The sequence below is a fragment of the Ischnura elegans genome, chromosome 4, assembly GCF_921293095.1.
Source record: "Ischnura elegans chromosome 4, ioIscEleg1.1, whole genome shotgun sequence".
NCBI lineage: Eukaryota > Metazoa > Arthropoda > Insecta > Odonata > Coenagrionidae > Ischnura > Ischnura elegans.
In genome coordinates, this window is record NC_060249.1 from 51,925,852 (window position 1) to 51,941,912 (window position 16,061).

General features: G+C 36.6%; 1 protein-coding gene across 11 annotated transcripts in view; it reads left to right on the forward strand.

Annotated features, from left to right (window-relative positions):
- The window catches only part of LOC124157454 (golgin subfamily A member 6-like protein 6), a 58,848-nt gene extending 43,128 nt beyond the window's left edge, over positions 1-15,720 (forward strand). For 9 of the 11 annotated variants that reach the window (XM_046532155.1, XM_046532157.1, XM_046532162.1 and 6 more), the window contains 9 exons: positions 287-352; positions 471-539; positions 2,785-2,844; positions 2,958-3,023; positions 3,144-3,212; positions 3,639-3,707; positions 3,852-3,920; positions 8,922-8,987; positions 11,767-15,720. In XM_046532155.1, coding sequence (XP_046388111.1) covers positions 287-352; positions 471-539; positions 2,785-2,844; positions 2,958-3,023; positions 3,144-3,212; positions 3,639-3,707; positions 3,852-3,920; positions 8,922-8,987; positions 11,767-14,212 — 2,980 coding nt within the window. In that variant the 3' untranslated portion in view covers positions 14,213-15,720. The remainder of the gene's footprint in view (positions 1-286; positions 353-470; positions 540-2,784; positions 2,845-2,957; positions 3,024-3,143; positions 3,213-3,638; positions 3,708-3,851; positions 3,921-8,921; positions 8,988-11,766) is intronic. The other 2 variants (XM_046532156.1, XM_046532164.1) reach the window with 2 other exon arrangements.
- Positions 15,721-16,061: the final 341 nt, after the last annotated feature.

The window sequence follows — 16,061 nt, forward strand, 5'->3', positions numbered from 1 at the left end:
CATACCAACTGTCAAAATTTTAAGTGAATCGATTCAGTTTGAAAATATTGCAAACCAATGTGCTTCATATCCTGGACTATATAGCATCTGATGCATTTCTTCCTTACTTCTATGCTTAAATTCTCAGCTGTAAGTAGGCTCTTCTTTGTGCAAATTTCCTTCTTAGTCTGCACTATTCTACTGGCCATTTATTTCTCGCTTCTTCCATCGCTGGTTAATCAGCTTCATAGATAACAAAAATATTTCATATTAATACAACAATTTACTTGTTCTTTGTTGTTTCTAGAGAGTCTAAAAGTCAAGTAGAAGTTAATGACGATATAAGGAAGGCCTCCGCACTGGAACAGTCAAGGTTTGTGTACTGTGCTGCATATCATACAATGCCTTAATCTTCAGCTGACTTCTATCTTTGTATAAATTTTTTCAAAAAAGAAATTATGTTTACACTTCTTCACTTAATTATTTTCTAGGGCAACCGTTATCCCAAATCAAGAGGTTACTGAAGAGATTCTCAGTTCTTCTGCACAAGAAGTATCAAGGTGAACTAAATATTTGGAGCATGGAATGCTCTTAACTATTGATTAGATTTTCTTGAGCAATAATGTGATAATCTTGGATAGGGTTCATTACATTTTTTCCACTATCATTTTAATTGTCTATAATATAATAGTTCTATAATAATTGATATAATATAATAGAACTTCGGGGAGTCCCCAAATCTTGATGAATGTCTAACTTAAAAGGTAAAATTATTACAACACAATGAATACGCGTCAACTTTTATTCATTTTTATTTGCAAGTGGTTGAATGTAATTTCCGAATCTCCCTGCGAATTATTGATAAACAAACCGAGGATTATTTATGTACAATAAAATAATATTGATAATAGTATTATAAAAGTGCTTGAGAAGCTGGCAATTACGCATAATTTTCTTGCCAATGGATATTAATTATTATTTTTTAGGTTAGCTAGACATATAGAGTAGTGTTTATTATGAATTATAGCATTCCCACTTTTATACTTCAGAAATTATTACATTCAGCAGACGGGTATGAATATATGAGTTTTATATTCTTCAATGATGATCTCAATTTTTACAAATATCCTAAGGATATTTTTAGGATGGAGGTTTAGTATATTACATATTTAAAATATTTTTTTCGGCGTGCCTATTGTTTCCTAACATTTTTAACTAAATTTTGAAAATTTCAAACCTACATAGAATTATAGTTTTCGGTCAAAACATTTTGAAAAATCATAATCGTAGAATTTAATAGCTTCTAAATTTCAACATCAAGAAAGCGTTTTTCCAAAAATAAAAACGGAAGATATGGTCAAAAACTAAAAATCGTGTTTAAATTTTTTTGGTGTCAATTGCCATTATTAAGACCTGAAATTTTGGGGAAAAACACCATTTTTGTGCGATTTAAGCGTATATATTTTTTAATTTTCAAAATGATAACATCAAAATAATTTATGAAGTGAAAAAGTGGGAATGCTATAATGAAATTCATAGTTCATAATGACATGCATAATAATTCATTCATAATGACATTCAGGAAGGGTGGAAAAGCTTACTTCGTTCAACCATGGTGGCCAAAGTACAATTTATTACTAGTGTAGCTTTGGCTGTGTTTTCCCGGTGGGCGCAATAAATGACAGTAATTGGCCCTGTATGCGGTTGAAAAGGCCGGTGCGGAGGTGACAGATCATTAATGTGGCGCGTGAGGACGACAACTAATCGATGTAACGATAGGACAGGGTGGAGTAGAATTTTGAATGATTTTTTTTTCTGAATGTATTCAAGGTTTTGTATATTACAATATACTCAGGTGCGTACCTTTGTTCCGCAAATATTACCTTCCGCTGTAGTTCTTAGGAGACTATTAAAAGAGCATCAGCAGATGTAAATAATAAGTTTCGTCGTCTGGAAACCATTTATAGACGCAAAAATGTACTACTTATGAGAAGATTTACGAGTTATATGTTTGTTATGGAAAATAAAATATGCTAATTCATGCTAAAATATGCTAATGGTACCCATAAATATTGCATTTCCTCGAGCCCTACCACACGCAAACTCGGGCGCCGACCTCGTCAGCGCATTACATCATTATAGTTAAATCAATGCTGAGGTCAGAGTAGCAAATAGTAGCAAAAATATTCTCCACTGCTATGTTGTTTACACTATCCCCCTTGTATTAATGCAAATGACACCGCGATGGAAAGTGACGCTCAAAACGATATTGTCCATATTATTTAAAAATTCGGGTAAAAAAACACTAAAAGATTAAAAATATATATAAAATAGTAAACATGGTGAAACTCGAATGAAACATATTTTACCATATGCGCTAACGTAAAACAAGTAGTGGTTTTGTGAAGTAAAATCTGATGCTTTCCCGGCGAATATGTTCAAAAAAGGCTATTCGGGCTTCCAGCCGGGTGATCTCCCTCCATTCTGCCGACGTTTCGGAACACGAGTCGGGTTCCGAAACGTCGGCAGAATGGAGAGAGACCACCCGGCTGGAAGCCCGAATAGCCTTTTTTGAAGTAGTGGTTTTGCTAGTAGTTGGCCCCATTGTGCCCATGGTAACGCGGGTATTTCCCTATCCCCGACCTTCCACCCGGGGTCGTCTACGGGCCCCTATCGCGTTGGCGCCTCCCTCCGTTTTACTTCCCATTCCATCCCTTCTCCGGGTGACTGGGTGCATCCATTGAATTATTAGGACCCGGCCACGGTGTGTTGTATCCTTCAATGCAATCACATTTATTTTTCCAGAGAGTCCACAAATCCCTTTGAAAACGTCATCGAGCAGTCCCCTGAGCCAGAACATGCAAGGTTAGTAATTTATCGTTTAAGCCTGTAAACTCAACTATTATTTCTATTTCCTTATTTTTTTTTTAATTTGCATGTTTTGATCTAGCCAACTGAAAGATATATTTCCCTTCCAGTGTAGTTGCGGAACCCAGAGTGGAAATAGTTGAAGAGATAATAAATAACAAAAAAGAAGAGTCAAGGTCAGTGCAAAGTTGAAATATATCCCTTTATTAGTCATAAAATTTACACTGCAGATAATTTACCTAGGTAACATATTATCAAATTTCTTAAATAACTGTACATGGTTCTTCTTTTTTTAGTGGCATCTCTAATCCAGATCAAAAAGAAAGTGAAAATACACCAAAACCGTCCGCACATGAAGAGCCCAGGTTAGTTTCCTCCAACTTCAGATCCATTAATGCTGTTAACAGGAAATTCAAACAGTGCCGTAGCCAGGGTTTTGAAATGGGGAGGGTGGGGTTTACCGGAGATTTCGGAGGCCTTTCCTGGTGTATGGAAAACACCCCAGGACAAAGCGGTGACCGGAAAAATTTTGGGATTTTTGATGATTAAAACGTGATTTTTTAGGACTTAAAAATAGTAATTTTGTTCTAAAATGTGTTTTTGGCGTCTCTTTTAAAGGTTCATGGGGGAGGGGTGTTACTGGGAAACCTGAAACCCGCCACTGAATTCAAATATATTTCTCATAGTAGGAAATATAAGGCCAAGTCTTTGCATATGTTTGGACTATGAAATCATATTTCGGTTTGACAGGTATATTTATTATCACACTGAACTTTCCTCCTCCTTTACAGCACGACCGTAAAACACGATGAAGAAGCAATTGAAGTGATTCAAAATCCTTCTGAACACGAGCAGACAAAGTAAGTATCAAAGTGAGCTATTCCTTGACGTCTTCGATTATTATCTTCCTCTGTACAGAATATTACAAAAAAATTCGATGTACCTTCAATGCTTTGTTTTTTTCCACCTCCCTCGCTTCACTACACCCTGCTTTTTATTTCCAGAGAGACCATAAGTTCCGTTGAAAATGTAAGGGAAGATATTCAGAATCCCATAGTGTCGGAATATCCGAGGTTAGTTTTATGTGATCTCTACGGTTAATTCCTAAATTTGAAATCCACCCTTCATTTGATTTCCTCAAGTTTCCAATATTATCTTCTCTTCCATAGCAATAGAATACACAAATCCAGTAGATAATTTCTTTATTTAGGGCCTAAAATTGATAATAGTATACCCCGTTCAAGTGAACAGATAAATAGTATTAGTAATTTTTGTAAAAAGGCTAAATTTTGATTGTTATCCCGTCAGTATATTTAAGTCATTTTTTGATGTGTGATGATTTTACCATTAAAATTTTGTATTAAAAGAAAGATTTTACAGCTTCTAAAAGTTTTAAAAATGTTTTTGGTCTCAAAAGTTCAGGATTTCTACTACTTCTGTATTTTTTGCATGCTCTTTTTTATTCATTCGTTATACTTACATTTTCTTCACATGATATGATGTTTTGGCCACGTGTCATACTAATTGACATAATTATAATGTATGAAAAAATCAATTATTTCTATGTCGTGCATTTTTTTTAATAATTCACTCATTTATTCATTTTATAACTATGTACAAACAAGAAATAATGTTTATACAACAGTTTAAATTTTCAAATGAAAACAAACATTCTGGTCCCGCTAAGCCGAAATTGGCTTGTCAGCAGGTGCCAACTTAAGCATTACAATTTGTGTCTTGTAAAAATTACTAAATTAACAATTTCATTAACAAACAAATTAAACATAAAAAAAAACATTCTTAATAGCAAATAAGCATATCATTATATAAAATACTCTTACATTCCATTATCAACAACCAGTCAATATCCATGTCTTAATTTTTCTTTTTACTTCACTCAACGATTTTAACTCTTTAAATTCACTCTTCAAATTATTAAACAGTTTAGGTACAACAACTTTCAATTGCCTACAACCCTTATGCGTATAACATCGCGGAATCTCATACTTTCCTAAAGCCCTTAAATCGATATGACTATTATTATTTCTTTTCCTTTTGTATCTATTATTAAAATAATTATCAATTATTAATATGTACTGATACAATTTATCAAGTGGTAATGTACCAAGGTCTTTAAAATACGAGTCACCTGAATATCCACCATCTTCCTCAAAGTTTGTTTGATGAATCATTTTTAAAATCCTTTTTTGGTTGGACTTCAATCTTTTCATATTAGTTACACCACATGATCCCCACACAGTAAGGCCATATCTGAGAAGGCTCTCAAAAAGACCGTGATACATCATTTTGAGTACATTTTTCGTGACGCTATCCTTCAGATAATAAAATTTGTACATAATGCATCCGAGCTTTTGGTTCAATATTGATACATGAGAATTAAAAGTGAAATTACAATCAACTATCAAACCCAAATATTTATATTCGTTCACTTGTTCTAAAATATTACAGTTACAAGTTATCATGTTAGAATGTAGACATTCATGACCGTGAGATTTAATATGTATTGATTTAATATTAGAAGCAAGATAAGTGATGTGCATTGTTTTAGATTTTTTTTCATTTAAAATTAAATTATTGTCATGGGACCATTTTAACATATTATTGATATCATTCTGCATATTATTGACGGCATTTTTGAAGTTGACATGACTAGATATCAAGACTGTGTCGTCAGCATACAAAAGTAAATTACATTTTTTAATACATTCATGCATATCATTAACATAAATTAAATACAAAATTGGCCCCAGAATCGATCCTTGGGGCACTCCCATTTTTATGCTGGTAATATCACTAAGAACATTTTGAACTTTCACTACCATCTTTCTATTAAATAAATAATCTTTAAACCAATCAAGCAACAACCCTCTCACTCCAATATTGTATAACTTTTTAAGCAACAATGTGTGATCAACATTTCAAAAGCCTTTTTATAATCAATGTAAGTTATTACAACATTCTTTCCTCTATCTAAATTATTTCGAATATTCTCTGAAAAGTATTCTAAGGCATCCTTTGCACCTTTCTTTTTTTGAAAACCATATTGATGCTCAAAAAGTGCTCTATTTTTGTCCAAAAAATTTAACAGCATGTCTGCCACATATTTTTCTAATATTTTACTCATACAAGGTAAGATAGATATGGGCCTATAGTTCTGTGTTTGAAGGTGATTTCCACTTTTGTAAATCGGACGAACAATAGCTGTTTTCAATTCAACAGGAACAATGGAATTTTCTAAACTAGTGTTAATAAATTTTTTTTAAACCGGTATAAAGATGCTGTTAGATTTTAAGTCTTTAATTTTCATCCTATCAATTCCAGGTCCTTTATTTTCAATATTCTTGAGAATATTTTTAACATCTTTTTCAGTTGCATAATTTACCACTATACTATTATTTATTGTAACAGGACTGTACTCGTATAAAACTTCCGAACAATTTATTCTAAGCTCTTCGTTATCTTTTGAGTACTGCTTTACAAAGAGATTGACCGCAGATTTTAAATTCATCTTACCAGAGAAATAATTAACAATAGTATTATCAGGCCCCTTATTTTTATCTGCTCCGGTTATTAACTTAACTAGTTCCCAAATCTTTTTTGCATCATTACCTGCACGAATTATACTATGATAGTAAAAACTCTTTTTTGATCGGTAGATTTCTTTATTAACTTGATTTCTAAAAGTTTGATACTCCCTTCTATAACTCAAATTCGAGGGACTATTTTTCCATCTCTTATAGAGGCAGTCTCTAACTTTAATTTTTTCAATTATTTCTTTATTAATCCAAGTTTTTTTATTATCTTTATTATCCTTCCGAGAACGTATTTTCATGGCTTTACTGTATATTCCTTGAAACAGACGTGAAAATTCTAGATATATATCATTGGGAGATTGCGAATCTAACATTTGAAGATCGTTTAAATCAAGGCTTGAAATCAGCTGTTTCACCGTTCTTTCACAAACATACGTTTCAGAAATTGTATTATTTAAAGCAGTCAATTTCAATGAGGGAAAATTATCTTTTTTAACCATACCAACTGCTACAGCATAATGATCCGATATGCAAGCCTGAAACATCACCCCATCACAATGAAAGGCATTCCCTCGGTAGAGTATATGGTCAATGCATGAGGAAACTAAATTTCCATCTACTATCACCTCTCTAGTATTTTCTTTAATTAATTGTAGATATCCTCTTTGAGCTAATGCATCTTTGTAAACATTAATAACTGTGCCAAGATTGGACATGAAATTAATATTGAAATCTCCACATATAAGTACATCTCTAGTTCGTAATTTAATAATTTCATCAAAAAATTCCTCTAAAAAATCTTTAAATTTGAGGTTAGGTGGTCGATACAGTCCCGTAACAGTTATATCTACTCCTAATATATTTACAACACAAGAAATCGCTTCATAAGAAATACTATTAACCGAAATAGGATGATAAATTTTATCATCCCTATTGGAAAAAATCAGCCGATTCCATTGAAAATTCCAATTGAAATCAATTGAAAATGCCAATTTTCAATGGAATTTCCTTGTTTTCAATGGAATATCCAAAAATTCCATTGGATTTTCAAATTTACAACTGAAAATACGAATATTCCATTGAATATTAGGAAATTCAATGGAATTCGAAGAAAAGATACAATTGAATTTTCAAGTATTCCATTGGATTCTCAAATTTTCAATGGAATTCCCAAATATCCTATTGAAATCTCAAATACTCCATTGAAATCTCAAATACTCAATTGAAATCAAAAATACCGTTATACCGTTATTCATATGTTTACGTGCACATGGTTGACTGGGTTGTGGTTAATTTTTTGCTTGTGGAGAAAAGACTATTTAGTATCGTTGTTATTTAACCTGTGCTTGATCCCCACAGCGTTGTTTTAGGTAATTCGTGTGTTTCTTCCGTGATATATAGTGGAAGTCTTGATGTGATTGTTGTGCTGTAGTGTGTTCATTTAGTAATGTATCGTTTGCCTTCAGTTTTTTGACTGGTTATACTAACGTTTGTGTTTAAAATGTAAGCATATTTATATAACTTAATTATGCGTACGCGCGTTACGTCGCCGACAAAAACTACTAGCATTGTCGGAATAGTGTGTATCACGCAGGTTTGTTTGTGTGAAGTGAAATTCCCGTGTTCTTGTATAAACATGAGTGACATGTTTCTGTTGTGAAACACAAGTTATGTTGGCTTCATGTCAAACCAGAAGTATATTTATCAGTATTTTAAAGAAGCCTTTCTTAGATAAAGACGTGTGAGATATTTGTTGGTGAAGTTGTTATCGCTAATCGCGGAAAAACGTCTTCTTTTCGACCACTATTCAACGTTGTTTGAACTGGTAAAAGATGTGGCTCTCATGGTATAGTTGTTGTTCTGATAATCATGGTAAAACTATACAGATTTTCGATAACTATTCATGATTGTGAGAAGTGATGTAAGATGCGGAAAAGCCCAATTAAAGTTTTCATGACACTGCTTCTAAATATTTTTCAACTTTACTTTTTTTTCACATGTTTTATTTATTCAGAATTCGGGATATATAGATGTTAAGTATATTCTACCGAATAATAAGTTTACCATATTGGATGCATTAATGTATTTGTAATTTTTTCAATTGAACTGTTCCATTGAAAAGTGACAAATTTCAATGGATTTTTTTTGCAATTGTAAAAATTTTCATTTGAACTGTTCCATTGAAAATTTTTCAATTGAACTGTTCCATTGAAATTTGTCACTTTTCAATGGGACATTTCAATTGAATTTTTTCCCATTGATTTTTTCCAATAGGGATTAGAGACATTAACACGCCACCTCCTCTGCCAAAATTTCTAATTGCATTGCATTTTAATTTAATAATAATTGAATTGCATTTTAATTTAATAATTGTAGCGTTGACACTGGTATTAACCACTGAAGATATATAAAATTCCTTTATTTTATGTAAAAAATTTAAATTGGAGTAATAAATTTATTATTATTGTTATTGGATTGAAAAACGGCTTTTTTACATTTTACCCACCTTATTATTTTCAGCTTGACTACGAAGCCCAACGAGGAGGTAATTGAAGGAACACACAATCCTGCCAAGGAAGAGTCAAAGTGAGTGCTTTTAGTTTGATAAGCAATTACATATCCTTTAAATATTCAAACCCTTATTATTTAATAAATATTCTTGTACATTTTCGCATGTATTTCATTAATATTATGTGTTTTGTGTATATTTGTATTTGGTATATATACAGTTTTGTATAAAAATGAGAGCACGTTGCACATAATATTCACGTATCAAGTCACGAATGTAAAAACATTAACAATGCTTTTCCTCTCAGGAAAAATGATTTTCCCTTTAACTACTACCTCGAAAGCTCCAAGTCTGCCCAGGTTAGGCAGAAAAACAGAACGCAAAACTCACTGAACCAAATTTTCGGTGGTATACATCCATCTTCCTCAAAGTTATGTAGGTGACTTTTTATCTTTTTGTGTCCTGTGTTTCTGTCCAACCTAGGATATTTCTATGTATGAATGGGGAGGAAAGGTCTGTGTTGGACAAGGAAAAAGAGGGGAGAGGTATACACCTATACAGAGGTATACAGAGGGGGAGGCAGTAAGGATGAGACGTTCAACCCCGGAAAGCTATTGGCTTGCAAGTACCAAATGCACGCCAATTCGAGGGTGTGGAGATTAAGGGCGGAGTCGGTGGGTGGGAGGGAGGCAATGACTGAAACTTTGAACTATTGATTGAAGATGGAGTCGTGCGACAAACAATGTGTGGGTACTGGTAGAGATACGTGGGGGGATGATGGACAGCATGAGGTGCGGTGATTATTAATTCTGAGGTTGAGGGGGTGGTGCATTGGCCGACGTAGAAAGCGGGGAAGAAATTGCAATCAAGGAGGTAAATGATATTGGTGGACGTACAAGCAGTGGAGGGGAAAATCGGTGGGCATTTAAGTTTGGGGAGAAAAGAGGCAGGGGGTGGAGATAATTAAAAAATATAGTCAATTCATTGAACTTGGCCTAATGATTTTCATTGTGATACCAATTTCTGCTGGAAACGGCATTGAGGAGATTAACATTTTTTTAAATTCTGTAAAAATATCTTCAGATATTCAAGAGATTCAAGATCCTAATTATTGGAATGAAAGGATTGAAACTTTCTGAGAATTAGGGTGAGCATGCAAAGGTCGAAGTGTCAGGCATAGAGGTGGGCCAAACAGAGCCAAATATGCAGCTGCAACGTGATGTAACCAGCTGTGAGACAGTTCCGCGAGACGGTTCCAGTTCCAAACAGATCCACAGTTCTCGTGGTACTCTTATCGGACTGGTCGCTACGCCGTGTGGCACTACCAGTACTGGCTTCAATGTGCGCCATAAAGTGACGTGACGAATAACTCACAGGTCAAGTAGAGCTGCAACCGAGCTGAAGTGAAATGACGACAGTGGAACTAAGAGTTCCAAAATTTGGAGCGCTACTGTCGCAGTTACAGCCATGGAATAGTTTCAGTTATATCGACCCATTTCTAGTTAGGCCAGACTGCCGAAAATCTCCCTGGCTGTTTAGTGCGAAAGGAGATAGTAAGACAATGGGATGAGGTAGAGGTGGGAGTTTAAGTGGAGAGAATGCTGTTTCAGTGAAATTTCGGGAATAGTAGGAGTCGGAGCAGTGGGTAGCCAGAAGGCGGACACGGGGTACGTCCCCCAAAAAAATTATTTTAGAAGAAAAAGTTAACCTATAAAACAAATTTTTTCTACTCCACCAATATGTTTTAGCAAAAAAATTTCCCGACGACCTATATTGTGGAATTTTAAGTAGCATAAAATAGAATTTCTAGAGATAAAAACGCTAAAATTTTCTCCAGAGGTTCCATCCCCCCAACACATCATCCTAGCTACGTCCCTGAGTTGAAGGCCGCTGGATCTGTCGTATTCGCAAAGAATACGGGTGCGAGATATTTGGGATCAAAATCAATTATAGGAAGATCTAAGTTAATCCATTTTGTAAAGCATAGCTCGTTGTTAAGTCTGGTCACTGGTCAACAATCCTATGATTGATTTAAGGCAGATATCCACTCAATTCTCCAATCAGTTAATCTTTTCACACCTACGCATTTATTCTCTATCACATCCGTCTTTACCTGTTCTATATATTTTGTTCGAGGTCTTCCTTTTCGTTCTTGCCATCCATTTGTCCCTCAACGATTGTTCTAATCAAGCCATTATGCCTCAAGATGTGGCCTATAAGATTTTTCAGTCTTTTTATTAAGGTTTTCATGAGGCTTCACTTCTCTCCTATTCTTCTAAGGACTTTCTCGTTGCTAACTTGATCATTCTCGTCATCATTCTTCTGTAGCACCACATTTTGAAGGTTTCTATCCTTGCTTTTTCCACTGCGGTCATTGTCCATGCCTCACTTCCATATAGGAGCATACTCCAAATGTAGGTTCTTATATATTGTTTCTTTACTTCCATGTTTAATTTTCTTCTGTAAGCAAGTAATTAGAAGTAATGCAAGCATTGATACTAAAAATAATAATAATAATAATTCCAGCAAAACCATTTGATATATGAGTGAATGCTTTTAAAACTAGACTATATAAATAAGATTTTGAATGTTAAAGGAGTATATCTTTCATTTCAATATTTTTGTATAATCAAATATATATGCCTATTTCATGATTAGAATTGGGTATACATTAGGAAAAAACTTTTATATTGGTATAAATATAAGTCATTGGGAGAAAATATTACAATATTTGCGTATGATAATGAAAGATAAAATAAAGGTCGTCAGACATCAAAATGATACGTTTATGATCTATAAACCTCTGAATTTCTAGAATTATAACTTATTTGAACCTTTATTTGTGCAATATTTCAGTGATAATCAACAGAGTGAAAGTGAACCAGTACACAACTTCGACAACCAACAACGCTTGGAGGAATCAGAAGAGGCCATGAAGGAGTACCAACAGCTGCAAGTGAACCCCCAGACGAAGAATGTGGGGACGGAAATGACATCAGAGATGGTGAACGAGATTTCAGAGGCAGAAACGGCGACGATAGAGGGGCAGAAGATAGAGATGAGGGAAATACAGGAAAAAAGGGAGGAAGAAGAGAGGAGAGAAATAGCAGAAACGGCGAGGAGAGAGGCAGAAAGGATGGAGAAAGAGACGACGAGAAGGGTGGAGATGGACCTCAGGGAAGCAGAGGTGGAGAGGAAGGAGGAAGAGATAAAGAGGCATAAGGAAGAGATTAAGAAGGATAAGGGCGAGATAAAGAGCGATCAGGAAGAGATGAAGAGAAAGGAGGAAGAGATGGTAAAAATGGAGGAAGATATAAAGAGGAAGGAGGAAGAGATAAAGGCTGATAAAGAAGTGGTAAGGAGCGATCAGGAAGAAATGAAGAGAAAGGAGGAAGAGATGAACGAAATGGAGATGTATGTAAAGAGAAAGGAGGAAGAGATTAAGACTGATAAAGAAGAGATGAGGAGTGACCAGGAAGTGATGAACAGGAAGGAGGATGAGATGAGCAAAATGGAGGAAGAGATGAAGAGAAAGAAGGAAGAAATAAAGACCGATAAGGAAGCTATAACGAGGGATAAGGAAGAGATCAAAAAGAAAGTGGAGGAAATGAACAAAATAGAAGAAGAGATGAAGAGGAAGGAGACGGAGATAAATAGTGACAAGGAAGATATAACGAGGGATAAAGGAGAGATGGAGAGGAGAGAGGAGGAGATGAGAAAAATTGAGGAAGAGATGAAGAAGAAGGAGGAAGAAATAAAGACAAAGGAGGAAGAAATAACGATGAAGGAGGAAGAAATGAAGATAAAGGAGGAAGAAATAAAGATGAAAGAGGAAGAAATGAAGATAAAGCAGGAAGAAATAAATATAAAGGGTGAAGAAATTAAGATGAAAGAGGAAGAAATAAAGATGAAGGAGGAAGAAATGAGGATGAGGGAGGAAGAAATAACGACGAAGGAGGAGCATATGAACAAAATGGAGGAAGAATTGAAGGCGAAGGAGGAGGAGATGAAGATTAAGGAGGAAGAAATGAGGATGAAGGAAGAGGAGATTAACAAAATGGAGGAAAAGATAGAGAGAGAGGGGGAAGAGGTAAATAGGAAGAATGAGGAGATAAAGAGGAAGGAGGAGGATATGAAAAAATTGGAGGAAGAGATGGAGGCGAAGGAGGAAGAGATGGGGAGAAAGGAAGAAAATATGAGGAGAGAGGAGGAAGAGGTAAAGAGGAAGGGTGAGGAGCTGAACAAAATGGAGGAAGAGATAAAGAGAAAGGAGGAGCAGATGAATGCGAAGGAGGAAGAGATGGAGAGGAAGGAGGAGGAGATGAAGGCGAAGGAGGAGGGGATGAACAAAATGGAGGAGGAGATCAAGGCAAAAGAGGAGGAGTTGAATACGAAGCAGGAAGAGATGGAGGAGAAGGCCAAGAAGATGGAGGAAATTCTGAAGAAGAGGGAGGAAGATCTGACGACGAAGGAAGAGGAGAGCAGAGCAGAGTGGGAAAGGAAGGAGAAGGAATGGAATGAGATGGAGGATAAGAGAAGGAGAGAGATCTTGGAGGAGGAGGAGTTGAGGAAGGCGGAGTACCTGAGCAGGGCACAAGAGTTGAGGAGGATGGATCAGGACATCCAGTTGGACGCGTCCTCCAAGTTGAACAAGGCTATGGCGGAGGTGGAACAGGAGAGGAAGGATCTGCTCAAGGCCGAGGAGGAACTGTACCAGCAAAAGGAACTGTTGGAGCGGAAAGTCAAAGAGGAGATCGAGGAAGGCCTCAGGATGGGGAAGGCCTTATTGGAGGAGGAGGTGAGGAGGCAGGTGGAGGAGGATTTGGAGTCGAAGTGGGAACAAAGGCTGGAGGAGGAGAGGTCGAAGGCCGAGGCGGCGAGGGATGAGTTGAAGTGCGAGTATCAGTCGGAGAAGGAGCGGCTGGAGGAGGAGAAGGCGAGGAAGGAGGCGGAGTTGGAGGAGGAGAGGGAAGAGCTGTGGAGGCAGAAGGAGGAGAAGGAGCGGAGGCTGAGGGATGCTCTGGAGGTGGACGCTCGCGACATGGAGGAGAAGTGTGAGAGGACCCTGCGCGAGGAGAGGGAGAAGATGAAGCTGGAGATGGAGGCGTGCCGGAAGGAGTGCGAGGAGGAAATAGAGAAGATGAAGAGGGACTTGGAGGTGACCATGAGGGATAAGGAGCAGAAGGTGTTGGAAGAGTCCGAGAGGTTGGAGTTCTTGAGGAAGGAGCTCGAGAAGAGGGAGACGTGCGTGGAGGTCGAGTTGAGGAAGGACAGGAGCGTTCGGAGGTGCACCTTAATGTAGGGGCCATCTCAAGCAGTGAGGTTAGTCTGTTTCCGAATGAAAATTCGGAGTGCTGTTGGATCAGCGTGCACTTTCCGGGTGTACGTCGCGTCGGTTGACTTTTCGTGACAAGTTTCGTCCCCTGTCCTTGAGGAGAACTCTGGTCGATTCGATTGTCGTATGTCGAGTCGATCGTCTTTGGTCGAGTCGATCGTCGTTGGTCAAGTGAATCGTCTTTGGTCGAGTCAATCGTCATTGCATTCTGAATGCAACGACAATCGATTCGACCTGAGGGCGCCGTTGGTCGAGTTGATCGCCGTTTGTCGAGTTGATTATCATTGCATTCAGAATGCGACGACAATCGACTCGACATGAGGGCGCCTTCAGGACAGGGGACTGTAGTCACAAAAAGTCAACTGAAACGATGTATACCGGGAAGATGGACGCTGATACTTGTCGCGGAAGACTACTGGATAATATGCTGTTGGATATTGAATGAATCGCTCAGTGAGTCATTCATTGGTCGATGTAACGGCGATAACTCAATGGAAATGAACTGTTCTCGCGGAAAGGAGGGCCTTTTAGTGAGCCGTTAATCTGACGCCGAAGGTGGTTCTTTTATATTAAAGTTACAAAAAATGTAAATATTGGGATAAATTAGCGCCCAAATTCGGAGACACAGAATAACCCTCGAGGACAGGAATAAAACATTGCAGTGTTTGTGTCTGACACAGCAGCATGAAGAAAAAACGGGGGCTAGGGTATGGAAGCAAAATGGCAATTTCACGATTCCAAAAGTGCTTGTGCCACCATAGTGAATATTTCCATCTCATTTTCTCACTATACCATATCAGATAGTTATGTAAAATTGTGCACAAGCCCATTTGCTTACATTATGCAATCTTCTCCAAACAAAAGCAGATGAATAGCATATCAATGTTGAAAACTAGACAATATTATGTGAGGTGAAAGTGAAGCTTTTTAAGGTGATGATTTTTGTTATATTTTGGAATCACAAACACGGGAAAGATTTTCTGCTGTGAAAAATGACTGAGAAAAAAATTTACATATGAAAGCAATATGATTGTATTTGGTGTGCAAATACTCATGGGACTTTATATATTACTTTGCTCTATAGCCGTGACACAAGCAGTGTCAAATAGCAAATATGTGCAAGCGCAACATAAAAGGATAATTGAATTACCACAATCCGCGATGAAACCGCCAAGATTATGGGTTCAATGAGTATACAAACTCGAAATTCTTGTATCTCTTTACTGTAGCTAAATCGGTTTAAGTGCGAGACTAATGTTTTGAGAAATTTTGGGTAACACCCATGGTAAATGGCTTTAAATTTTAACTTGAATTGATGTTCATTATTTTTCTTACATCACTGTATTGATAAAAATCAATTATTATGCATTTTAAAAGTTATACCCAAAAATGTATTAAAATATTACAAAATATCTTAACCATTGTCATTTCCGAACAAAAAGGGTTTAAATAAAGAGTTCTACCTCGCAGTAAAATGCAGTAACCAGACTTCATTTAAAATGAATCCCAATGTTGACTCACTACGGGAAAAGGGGTAGAAGAATTTAAGTATACCAAGACTAGCGACGGTGATAACTATATGGAGTCATTTGTAACGAATAAATTGTGCGAAAAATGCACAGAAAAAATAATTCACCTTAATGGGATTCGAACCCGGATCTCCCAGTTTCCGGTCGATTGCTTTAACCGGTTCGGCTACCTAGGCGTCATTCTATTCTTCAGGCGTCATGCTCAGCAGTACATATCACCTTGTCCATTATAGTCCGTAAATTTCCACAGAGGAGAATGGCACCTCGAACCCCGGTCGAGGCGAATG